A 12,876-nucleotide genomic window follows, 5' to 3' on the forward strand; every position below is an offset into this window, starting at 1 on the left:
ACAACATATCCATAAAATAAACACACGGGACCAACGTAGCACTAGACACCCAAAAGGTATACTTGAAGCTTTTCAGGCTTATTACAAAGACCTATACAACCAGACACAGACTACACACGGGACAGCCCTACAGACACACCAACGGAAGATCACAGACTACCTATCCCAACACGTAACCAAAACGCTTTCTCAGGAACAAACAGAGGACCTGGAACAACCCCTAACCCTCGAAGAACTCATGGGAGCCCTGAAAACTATGAAACCCCACACGGCACCCGACCCAGACGGGCTGCCGCTCTCATACCTTCGCGCTTTCAGCGACACCCTACTGCCCAGGCTCCTGACGGGACTGAATTTGATTCGCGAGGGCGGTTGGTTCCCAACAGACACCCTGGCCGCCACGATCACAATAATTCCCAAAGATGTTAAGGACCCGACTAATTGCTCAAGCTACCGCCCGATTTCTCTCCTGAATTCGGACCTCAAGCTCTTTGCCAAGGACCTGGCCCGAAGGATCTCCCTGATCCTCCCGGACCTTATCCACCCTGACCAAGTCGGGTTCATCCCAGGTAGGGAAGCCAGAGACGATATGGGCACTCAACATCATTCATACGGCGAAAACCAAGAATCTCGAGGCCGTGCTGCTATCGACGGACGCCGAAAAGGCGTTCGATCAGGTAGACTAGACGTATATTACAACTACGCTCCGCCACTTCAGATTCAGCCCTCAGCTATGCACCTGGGTGTCGGCATTGTATACAACGCCGACAGCGTGGATCCGCATCAACGGAACCCTGACACAACCTTCTCCCATCAGCAAGGCTGTCCCCTGTCCCCCCTCCTGTTTGCCCTCTCCCTGGAACCATTTCTAGAGGCGGTCAGACGGGACGGGGGCATCACGGGAGTGACACTGGACACGGAGGTGCACAAACTTGCAGCTTACACGGACGATATGCTGTTCTTTTTAGAACAACCCCTAATCTCGATCCCTATCCTCCTCAAGGCATTTCGCTAATACCACCAAGTTTCCAATCTGAAACTAAACTTGGACAAATCCGAAGCCATGCCGCTACTAAAGAACGGTGAGCTGGCCGACCGCCTGAGCGCTAAGTTTGCCTTCTCTTGGCGACCAGTCAAGCTGAAGTACCTGGGCACATTGTTACCACGTGATCTCACGCAGCTTTACCAATTGAACTCCCCTCTCCCCCCCCCCACTCCTCGCGAGCAGCCAAAAGGATCTCCTCTGCTGGTCGCCGCAATACCTCACCTGGTTCGGCCGCATACAAGCGCTAAAGATGAACGTCCTCCCCAGATTACTGTACCTATTCCCATCCCACAATTATCCCACAATCATTTTTCCGCACCCTGACACGAGAAATCCGCAGCTTTATATGGAACCGCTCCGCATCCCGCATACGCAGGACCACACTGGAACGACCAAAGACTGCGGGGGGAGGCGGGCTACCCTCCGTGCAGCAATACTATCAGGCCACGCACCTGCAGAGGGTAGTGGACTGGCACGCACGCCCAAGTACTAAAAGGTGGGTGTCCATGGAGGTCCAGCAGACACACGGGGAAGTACCAGCCAAAATTTGGCTAGGCTCGCTCACCTACTCCGAACTCAAAACCCACTCATCGACGCCACCCTCAGGGTCTGGTGCAAACTATGCTTTACACACCGACTCACCAAATCACCTAACCCGCTCACCCATAACCCAAACTTAGCGGGGGGCCTCCCCCCCGCGGCCTTTCGTAACTTCCACCAGACGGACTGGATTTACTTACACCAATGGACTGTTGATAGGGCCCTCAAATCGCTACCCGACGTCGTAACGACTCAGCGACCGACCCCACTCGACATGTTCCACTACCACCAGGTAAAAACTTACTACACAAATCTTCAAGGTAAAGATCATATCCACAGACAATTGACTGACTTCGAACGACTATGCACGGACAGAAAACACTTAGAACATGCGGTATCCAACCTCTACACAAGCCTACAGTCACTGGGCAATGAAAGCCCGCTAGGGTTCACAGAAAAATGGGAACGAGAGACGGGAACGCACCTGACTATCCAGGAGTGGGATAAAATCTTTCTTTTAACCCCTTAAGGACACATGACATGTGTGACATGTCATGATTCCCTTTTATTCCAGAAGTTTGGTCCTTAAGGGGTTAACCCACAAGTGCTCCATTAGCTCCAAATACCAAGAGATGAGCTATAAACTACTCACACAATGGTATAGGACCCCAGATGCACTAAGACACATGCACGACACAGCCTCTGGAGAATGCTGGAGATGTAACTCTGCCTTGGGCACCAACCTCCACATCTGGTGGTCATGCCCCCGCATAGTTCCATACTGGCGCTTGATACACACTAAGATCAAGGAAATCACGGACTCAGACCCCCCACTGCAACAACTGCCAATGCTCCTCCACCACACTTCCATACCAACACAACAATATAAAAAATACCTCACGATACACCTGCTCTCCGCCACAAAAAGCCTCATCTCACTGAACTGGAAAAGCCAGACAGTACCCACCTACAAACAATGGTGGATAAGGTAGAGGAAATCCACAATATGGAAATGTTGATTGCGTCCCTGCAGGAACGCTCGGACAAATGTGCCCTTCTATGGTACCCCTGGACGTCTTATACCGCACGGGGACAGGCTTGACCCCCCATACCTAACCTTCCAAGAGACCCCTGGTAGACACGCCGGCTACCCCCACCCCTACACCATGGTATGAACCCCAGAACCTGACACACTCTCCCCTCCCCCCCTTGTCCGTGACATATCATGACTGTCCATCGCCAGAGCTCTGACAGTCTTCCAGGCCGAGAATCCGAAAACCTATAGCCCACGGTGCTCCCACCCCCTCCCCCTATGCAAGATGATAACCTCCTAACAGGTACCAACATACAACCATAACCTCCTGAAAATCACAGACTCACCTATATTACAAATAGCACACATGAGCCACACCCCAAGCCCCTGAATGAGAACCGCTCAGGTAGATACATAGAAAGGTGACGCTCTGCTATTGTATATGCCACACATTGTAATTTGATGCCTGATAAACACCCCCCCCCCCTTCTCCCCCTACCCCTCTTTCTTTTTTGTATCCCGCCCTGACTTGAAAAATTTAATAAATAAAGAATTTCAAAAGAAAGCAAGCATGAGAACTAGTTACAGGAGAGAGCTATCTTGCACGCTTGTATCAGTCAAACCTACAAACGTTCATTAACAGGTTGAATAGGCGCCAAACCTTTATAAAATCTATACATTTACCAGTATAGTGCTGGCAAAATGACATTTGTTACATGTTCTAGCATTACAACATAACCAACTATTAAACTTTAAAAGCAGGTGAGTGCTGATCTTACATAGCTCAAGCAGTATTCGTTGTAAACCTCCTTCCGAGTGTCTCTAAAGTGAAAAAAGTTGACAATCCCACTCAGGAGCTGCAGGGTGCGTTTTCCTTCTATATGTAAGATAACATAAAAGAGTGAGATACATGACATATCCAGCACTTATACCAATTCACATTACAGAATAAATAAATGGATAAACAAGAACACTTACTGGGATTCAAGACATCAGATGGCTGGAAATCATGCACACGACACATAGGCATAAAACGCACCCTTTTTAAAATAAAAAAAACCAAATTACTTTCCGAACTCTCCCGTGGGTATATTAGAGATTGAGATATATATATAAAAAAAAGTTAGTAATATGGCTTTATAAACCACTAGTCTGGAAATAGTAGGTAACTCTACTAAAAATCCCCAAATATGCAGGGGTAGTATTAGATAAAATCTAATGGGTATCCAGGAGTAGGTTTTGGTATATACCTTGAAGAAGAAGAGAGAAAAAAAAAAAAAAGTGTAAAAAGCAGAAAAATAGCCTTAAAGGATAATTGCACTAAATAGTTAAAACATTGAAGTTAAATATATTCAGAATTGGCCAACTGTTCTGGGGCTGAAACACCTGTGACTCTACTTGTTATGATTAGGGGTAGCTAATACAAATTTTATACCAATATCTCAAAGACAATGTGGTACAATTATTATCACTTAATAAACGGTCAGACATACATACATAAGCTTCAAAATATTAGCGACAGGTGCAAAGCCTTCAAGAAGTTCTGGGTACTGGATTTCAAGATTCATAGGCACCTGCAAGATGTACAGTCATAAGTGTATGTTAATGGAACCATTTTGAATATACTTTGCAAATATAAGTAACATTGTATATGTAATTGAGAAATAGTTATGAGAAAAAAAAAATATATATATATGCAAACTTTTCTATAAACATGGAGTGGGGGGGGGTGGCGGCCTTAAGGGAGCACTATAGCTACAGGAACACAAACGTATTCCTGACCCTGTAGTGTTAAAATCATTTAGGTGGCTTGCCCCCCTTAAACATCAAGAAAAAATAAAAAAAATAAACACCCCACATGTTATTTTGAGGCTGCCAGCGCTGGCCCCGCCCCCGATCCACCCCCTGTGGCTGACATCAGAATTGATGATCTCAGTCAATCCAATGCTTTCCCATATATAAAAAGGGAAAACCGTCCCTGCGCTTTTCAGGGGGTGGGGCCACTGCCCAGGGGGTCCGAGCGACGGAGGATGCTGGTTGGCTCCTTGCCCCGCCCCCCCCCCTCCTTCCCACCTCCCCTTTCCCCTGTCCCCTCGGGCTCCCCCTGCCTGACCAGGCGCCTGGTCCACCCACCCCCTTCTCTCTGCCTTTCTTCCCCTCTTTACTCTACCTTTCACTTATCTCCTCTCCCTGGCCCTCGCTCTAGACGAGGGCCTACTCGATACTTTATCCACATAAAGCACACGCAGGCAATGATAGCTCACTTAAGCAAACTATTAGCGCAAAACCACACGCAATCACACGCCAGACAGGTAGGCGCCAGGGAGTGGAGGGGGGCCCAGCCATGCCAAAGCAAAACTTAGCTGCATAAGGTACAAAAAAGCAGGAGTCAAACACGGGCTCCACTAGACAGATCACAGCTTGCATAGCTAGAGACTCCACTGCATCATTGAGCGATAACTCATAGCCCAACTAAACCCCAAAATCCCCCAATAGCGATATGATAGGCACCGCCGAATGCCCATTGAAACCCACCTTCCCACCCTGGCCGCCCGTGGCTGACGCATTACGAAATAACAAAAATTGACAGCACAAAATGATGTCCAAGCCCCTAATGAAGAGTCTTGTGCTCTAGGCATTTATTGTAGCAAACAATGTCTACCACGCTCATCAACTGTATGCCTATACTGTGATATGATATGTCATGCTTGTCTACGGTTTATGCTTAAACTGGAACATCTTGCCTTGTTCTATATTATTTTGTCAAATAAAATAAAGAATTTAAAAAAAAAAAAAAAAAGGGAAAAAATAAATACAAAATATTTGGATTCGCTGAGTTTGTCAAGGAGCTTGGCCAAATCAGATTCTCCTCATAGAGATGCATTGAGTCACTGCAGCTCTATGGTTAAAGTTCAGCATCTCCATGCAGAGGGTGGAGACACTAAATGTGACCCAGGAAGCACCTATAGTGGCCATCTGAGGAGTGGCCACTGGATGTGTCCATATGGAGCAATATAAACATTTTTTTCTCTGAAAAGGCAGTGTCTACAGCAAAAAAAAGGCTGCAAGGACAGGCTTTACTCACCAGAACAACTACAATAAGTTGTAGTTCTATTGACTATAGTGTCCCTTTAACTACGAATATATTTGCAGTGCAAGGCTAAAAACACCATCATTGAGAAGAGCACTACAATTTAAATATTCAATAAGGAGTAACTAAATGATTACACATAGTAATGAGGGAACTACTTTCAATAATGTTAACAGTTAGGCTAGCATTACATAACAGCATGGTGGAACTAAACGAGGATTTGACTCAATATGTCCAGAGTAAACAAAAAACACTTACCATATAGAAGTGTTCCATCCCATAGTTGAACACTTGTTGCAAGACTCTCATGTAGAGTCTTTGAATCACTTCAGGCTGTAAATAATTTTAGTACAGTTAGACAAACCATCTACTTGTCAGTTTAAAATGAATTCACATGAATATATGCATTCCAAATATGAACCAATCTCAATATAAGTTATGCGTGTGACATTTACAACACACTGGGTGCTTTTTTTTTAATAAAGAGTTAGTTGCGGTTAAAGGATACGGGAGGGAGGGATATCTTAAACCAGCTTCCAGAAGCTAGATATTTCTTGTCAGAAGATTTTGCAAGCCCTCCCCTTCTTCCCAGCCCAGACTTTCAGTGGCTATCCAGTTACAGACTTCCTAATGCAGCTCAATAAGAAGTATTTGCAAGTCAAGTGCCTGTCTTTTGAGTTTAGCTATACTGAACTAAACAACCAGTTTTCTGACCGCTGCGGGGGTGTAAAAAGGTTAATTCATGAAAGTAGTCTTGAGAATGTCTTGTGACAGAGACAAAAACTGTAGACTCAGTGGACCATGTTCAGCTAGATTTTCAGTCGCTGTGCTTTATAACATCAGGGTAGCTGCAGTATTTTGTGAAGATATTGTCTGTGGCATTTGCTTGTCACCTCGGCATGATCAGGTTTACAGCCCTTGAAGGGACTTTTGAGCTTTGGATCCTTACCCATACCCGGATTGATATTGGGGATAATGTTTGCTTTCTAGAGGACCTTTTTATTTTAGATCTTTCTCTTCTTATTTTCTTTTACACTAAGTCAGGAGGGTGTTTCCAGATAGTTTTCACTATAACAACCTCTCACTTTAGGCTGCTACGTGCTGCTTTATTTTACTTGAAATTGTAGCACGGTTTTCTTCTCCCTTTTTTGGGAGGTTTATGTAACTTATCTTCTTGTTAGAATTGCATAAGACTTTTTGATACATTGCATATAGTGATTTACCGTATATACTCTTCTATAAATCGATCTCTTCTATAAGTCGAGTGCAGTTTTTTTGACCAGCAATTGTGAAATATGTTATGACTCGTGGATAAGTCGAGGGTAGGTGTTCCCTTATTTGTACCTTGATTCGTCTGATATCCCCCTGCATTCAAATGGAATTGTTCCCCTTCTGTTCAGTTACCAAACAGACAGTGTGGTCCCCTTTGTTAACACCTTGTAATCACTGACCACCCTGGCTGTTAACCACAAACAAGCATTCCCTGGGTGGCCGCCAATTGTATATACGAACGCATCTGGTCTCCCGAACGCAGACAGCGGTACATGGTCTTTGACGGCATGGATCTCTGAGCCAGCTACGCAAGCCTGCAAACCCCGCCCCATTCAACTCCCCAACCAGCTAGGAGAACGGCGTTCGGGAGTCGACATTTACAAAATGCTGATGAAACTAACACTGACCCGTGGATGTCAACTCTGCATTTTAAAACGAAGTTTACAACAAAAATTTCTTGACTTATACACGAGTATATACCGTTAGTCTTATTTTTAGAGATATATTATCCCTGAATAGCTCTACATTGATTGTGGGAATCTATGTCTTGAGCTTTTCTTATTAAGCTGATTTCTATTATTAAAAGGGTATATTTTTTTATACATTTGATCTGCTTCCTCCCATTTATGTATTTGGAGAGCACATACAATATTTGAAGTTTTAAATCTCAGGTGATAAAGTTGCTCTTTTTATGTATGCTGCTGCCCACTTTATTTAGAATTTTGGTGACCGTTTCACACTTATATATTTTTTGTTTAATTCATAAAAGTGACAGTTTGTTGAAATCTGTACGGACCCTAAAGTTACCTCCCAATGTAAGTGAATCCTGCTTCTAGACGCTTTCTTTTACACACTTTTGGTTTAATTTTGTACAGAATGACAAAACTGAATGTGGTATTCAAAGTTTTATCACAGTTTCATTAATGAAAAATGATAAATCCACACACTACTCACCTTTGGGTTGGGATAAATATCAACTTTGCTAAAGTTTTTTGCTTCAGTCCCAGTTAGAACATTCTGACGGAAAAAGTTCACCAGCTCTATGGCTGGAAACAAAGGGAAGGTTAGCTTGTCCATATTGTGCGACTTATGGAGATGTGCCAAAAGACAGATGATCAGGCCACAGTAAATCCTGTAATATGAAAATAAAAATATTATATATCAGAGTGGCCACTTCTGTGAACATTACACTATTTTTATTATTACTCTATTGCATACAGAATTAAAAATTACCTATAACTTCTGTCAATGAATGTATGTTAGACCTCACAAACAAAGGTTAGAGAAATACGAGAGTGAGGTGCCTAAAGGGTTTATTAACAACACAACTTGAAATTTCACTGGTTATGGTCAACAATGTCCATTACCACATTGTACCTGAAAGAGTTTGGTAGAACCACAAACATTTAAAGGACCACTATAGTGCCAGGAAAACAAACTCATTTTCCTGGCACTATAGTGTTAATAGGTCCCCCTCACCCTCATGGCCCCCCTCCCGTCGGGCTCTAGGGGGAGGAAGGGGTTAAAGGCTTACCTTTCTCCAGCTCCGGGGACTCTCCTCCCTCTTCCGCCGAATGCACATGACTCTCTGCCTCCTTTCCCCGTCATTCAGTCAGTCCATAAGAAAGCATTCGCAATGCTTTCCTATGGACGCTGGAGTCTTCTCACTGTGAAAATCACAGTGAGAAGCGCCTCTAGCGGCTGTCAATGAGAGCCACTAGAGGCTGGATTAACCCATAGGCAAACATAGTTTCTCTGAAACTGCTATGTTTACAGCAGGCATGGTTAACCCTAGATGGACCTGGCACCAAGACCACTTCATTGAGCTGAAGTGGTCTGGGTGCCTATAGTGGTCCTTTAAATTGTACACAGCATTCACCTGACACTGAAACTTTGTGAAATTGACATCTACGCTTGCTTGTTTTGTACCGTCACTCTGTAAACCCCCTTTTCTCAATAAATATATATATATATATATATATATATACACACACACACACACACACATACCCCCCCCCAATTGGTCAAAGTGGACCACTTTGAAAAAAAAAAATTCAGTCAAAAGGTAACAAGAACAATGTTCAATTGCACATAGTCCATACTATAGATTAAATCTTAGTAAAGGGACATCGGTGCTGGACCCAGGTAAGTGACAGAAGGGGTTATTGCCAAGTTAACCCATTGGCCATAATGCAGAAAAACATGTGTCTGGTTTTGCTGCGCAGAGCGTTGCCGTGGTAACCAGTGGCAACGCTTTGACAGCCAATGCCTCGTGAGTCGCGAGACTTGGAGAGAGGACAAATTGCATGCTTTTGACCACCTCACTATCGGTAAGAATATAGGCCAATACCAAGATTTACAAAAAAATAAAATCACAAAAATTGGGAATATCTGCAAAAAATAATAATCGGTCGATCCCCAATACGATCATTGTATTATGTAACTATGGGGGCAGCTGCTACGACATCTTGTCATTTTCCATAGGCTCCATTTATTCTATGGACAGTTTCAAAAGCAAGAGGTTTTCAGCTGGGTTATTTTGTCCTAAAAATGGAAAGTTTACTTTTATTTCCTGACAATTCACAGTTAGCCCTGAAAGTAAAGGAATAAAAATGAACATTTTGAGCAATTTTACTACATTCTTCAGAAAAAAAAAAAAAAATCAAGGAAGCACCCAAATGCTTTGATGAACTGACCTGTCTCCTGTAGCATATGAATCATATAATAACAATGTTCACACGCTGCCCATGATCAAACCATACATATCCCGGTAAATGACAGGACTCCTGGCCCCCTGCAGTCACATGTGATCAGAGTAGGGATGAATATTTGGTACTCCAGCTGTAGTGGACTACATTCTTCACTCAGCCATGGCAGAGGATCATGGGAAACATAGTCTACAACAGCTGGAGTACCAAGCCTAATATCCACCTGCTTACCCCCTGCCTTCATACCCAGCTATAAATACGAACACACAAAACACAGCCACTCCACTGACAACACTCACCGTCTGTCTCTATGCCAGACCCAACCGTTTACTTCCCGGGTACTTTTTTAAAATTTGCGGCCACGCCCCCTCCTTCATCAAGACACGTTTAAACAGCGACGACCACTTCCACGCCTCGATGTGAGATTTCCGCCAGCACGTGACGGCCTGGCAAACAGTTTGCCACAACCAAGATGGCGGGGCGCGTTCCTTTCGGTCGCGTTGAGTATTACGTCACTGCAGTAGTCGAGCTCAGTGTAGTGAGATTTTTTTTTTTTTTTTTTTTAACTGTGAGTCTCGGTCAGTGGGTACAAGATAGAAGTGGAGACAATATTTTACCTCTCAATATGCAGTGTGTGTAATACCCATTACAATATTTATAAGATGAAAAGTACATATAAACATAGGCTTATACCCTCATGGTATTATTTTACTGGGGTTTGTGGAACACATACAGTTAATAGAGCTCTCCTCAGTCATTCTGGTGTCAGATTTCCATCTAATGGAAATAGCATGCATGGGCAAAATTATATGGTCAATCAAGGCGGCCAGTTGATTCCAGGTTGGTGACAGTTCCTCTCTAACCCTTTAAGGATGGAGGTCATTGTCCAAAGAAAACCTATAATTTGCACTGTGTTTATGCTCCACTGTAGTTTTTTTTTTTTACCCTGACCATATCAGTGATTTGAAGTGGTTATGGTGTTTGGAGTCTCTGTGTGCAGCGTTTAGTTTTGAATGACGCTCTAAGCCAGTGAATGGTGAATCATTCAACTTTTGCAGAAGCAGGAAGCATGTCGGAGGAGCTCCTAGCAGAGTAGTTAGGACCTCGGTGCATTGCGAGGACCTGGATAAGTAGGCAAACTGTTACCCCATTACTGGGGAACCAGGCCATGGTACTCCTGGCATCATTACCACTAGGCTGTAGTTATGATGTTTGGAATAAACCTTTAACTGCAGCCATATAAATCACACATTGTTTTTTTTTTTTTTTAAATATTACAGAAAGGGCTATTTTTTAATATCCAATATGTGTATCTAACAAAACATTAAAGCGGCTCTGTCACTTTTATGTTTACAATGGCATGTCTAAAATCCCTCCTTCTGCTAACTTTTTTTTTTTTTTTTAAATTGTTGCATATTTTCAAAGTTATACATATGGAAAAGAAGGGACTTTTTTTCCTTATGTATAAAGTTTAGGTTGACAAAAGATGGCGCTTCAATCAAGCTTAAAGTCATTTATTAAACTTTGCCATTGGATGTCAAGTTCTTTACTTACCTCCCACAGCTTGAGTGTTGAGTCTTGCAAAAACACGAGGCAAGCGCATTGCAATCCTCATTAGGTTCTATGGTCAGGAGAGTCTTTAGACCGCCCTACGTGATCAATGACATGAAGAGGGCAGAGGTGAAGAATTCCGGAAAATGCCATAAAGAAATTCAAAGATGGCAGGTCAAGATAATTTTTGTAGTTAACACTAACCCTATACAAACCTTACCCCTAACCATATGCTTGCACTAACTTTAACCCCTTAAGGACACATGACATGTTTGACATGTCATAATACCCTTTTATTCCAGAAGTTTGGTCCTTAAGAGGTTAAACACGCACCTACCATAAAATTACCCCAACCCTAATTATTCAGTATCCCTAAACATAAAACAGTAACCCTTCCCATACCTATAAATGCAGACATGTTTGGGGAATCATTGGTGGGGGCTAGTTAATATTCAGAGGGGATGTAGACATGTGGTTATCTACCCATGAGCCTTGGTGGGGAGGCATTAAATGTCATAAGGGAATCGCAAAAGACCCAACTAAAAATAAAAACTGCATCATAATGAAAGTAATCTAACTTCACTCAGTGAGGGCTCTGACTCAGACAAGCAAGTCTTGTCTCTTACAAGACTTCATTTGGAATATTTTGTTCCTTTAAAGCACCATAACCACTTCATTTTGTTCCTTTAAAGCACCATAACCACTTCATTAAGCTGACATGGTCATGATGTGCAATGTGTCCCTTTAAAAGTAATCCAGCAAAGTAGAAAATTGTTTGCACACTTACCGTAATTTTCTTTTTCTGGCTATTCTACATAGCAGCATCACTTATTGTTAGCTCCTCCCCAGCTGTCAGGACAGGAATAATTAATCAAACAATTAAGAATTGCCAATATAAGCCTCCTCACCACCAAACTCCCCAGTCTTGTTAAAAAGCAATAGCTGAGGAATTTAGAAGAGAGGGAGCGTGATGCTGCCATGCAGAATAGCCAGGAAAAGAAAATTATAGTAAGTATGTAAATAATTTTCTACTTTCCTGGCCAAACATGGCAACATTACTTATGGATATTACCCAAGCTCCCATGAAGGGTGGGATAAATAAATTAAACAGTAGACCTCATAGATGCTCAACACACAAAAGGTTTATTAGGTTCTTACTGCCACTGAAGCAAGGACACTTTTCTCAAAGCGAGATTCTTTAGAGGAGGACAAATCCAGTTTGTAGTGTCTAACAAACGTATGATGAGAGGACCAAGTAGCCGCCTTACAAATATCCTCTACCGGCCGCCAAACTTCTGGTCGAATGTGGTCTGATGATGCTGGGAGCTTAGAGACCCTGGGAGGAATTAACTTTAGTAATTGCCAAGGAGATCCATGTTCTGAGCGTTGCTATGGAAGCTGCTTTGCCACTCCTGGTGCCGGATGAAAGGATGAATAGTCTTTCTGATTTTCTGAAGTGCATAGACTTTTGAGTCAACTTACCAGATCTAATTTACTCCAGCGATTTTCTTCCGAGGTAGATGTGTTGTAGAATTATTAGACCCCTTATAAACTATATAATCCTTACTGGGCCCCTTTATTACTATATTCTCATATTCAGCTCTCAGGCCTCATAGTTTAAGCTTCACAAGATTCC

General features: G+C 43.0%; 1 protein-coding gene across 1 annotated transcript in view; it reads right to left on the reverse strand.

Moving 5' to 3' along the window:
• Nucleotides 1–10,044, reverse strand: part of NUF2 (NUF2 component of NDC80 kinetochore complex) — a 30,859-nt gene extending 20,815 nt beyond the window's left edge. The window contains exons 1-6 of the mRNA XM_063427346.1: nt 9,989–10,044; nt 7,936–8,113; nt 5,968–6,042; nt 4,116–4,192; nt 3,597–3,658; nt 3,398–3,495 (exon numbers count right to left, since the gene is read on the reverse strand). Of these exons, the coding sequence (XP_063283416.1) occupies nt 3,398–3,495; nt 3,597–3,658; nt 4,116–4,192; nt 5,968–6,042; nt 7,936–8,058 (435 nt within the window). The 5' untranslated portion in view covers nt 8,059–8,113; nt 9,989–10,044. The remainder of the gene's footprint in view (nt 1–3,397; nt 3,496–3,596; nt 3,659–4,115; nt 4,193–5,967; nt 6,043–7,935; nt 8,114–9,988) is intronic.
• Nucleotides 10,045–12,876: the final 2,832 nt, after the last annotated feature.

Source organism: Pelobates fuscus, chromosome 7, assembly GCF_036172605.1.
Source record: "Pelobates fuscus isolate aPelFus1 chromosome 7, aPelFus1.pri, whole genome shotgun sequence".
NCBI classification, from domain to species: Eukaryota; Metazoa; Chordata; class Amphibia; order Anura; family Pelobatidae; genus Pelobates; species Pelobates fuscus.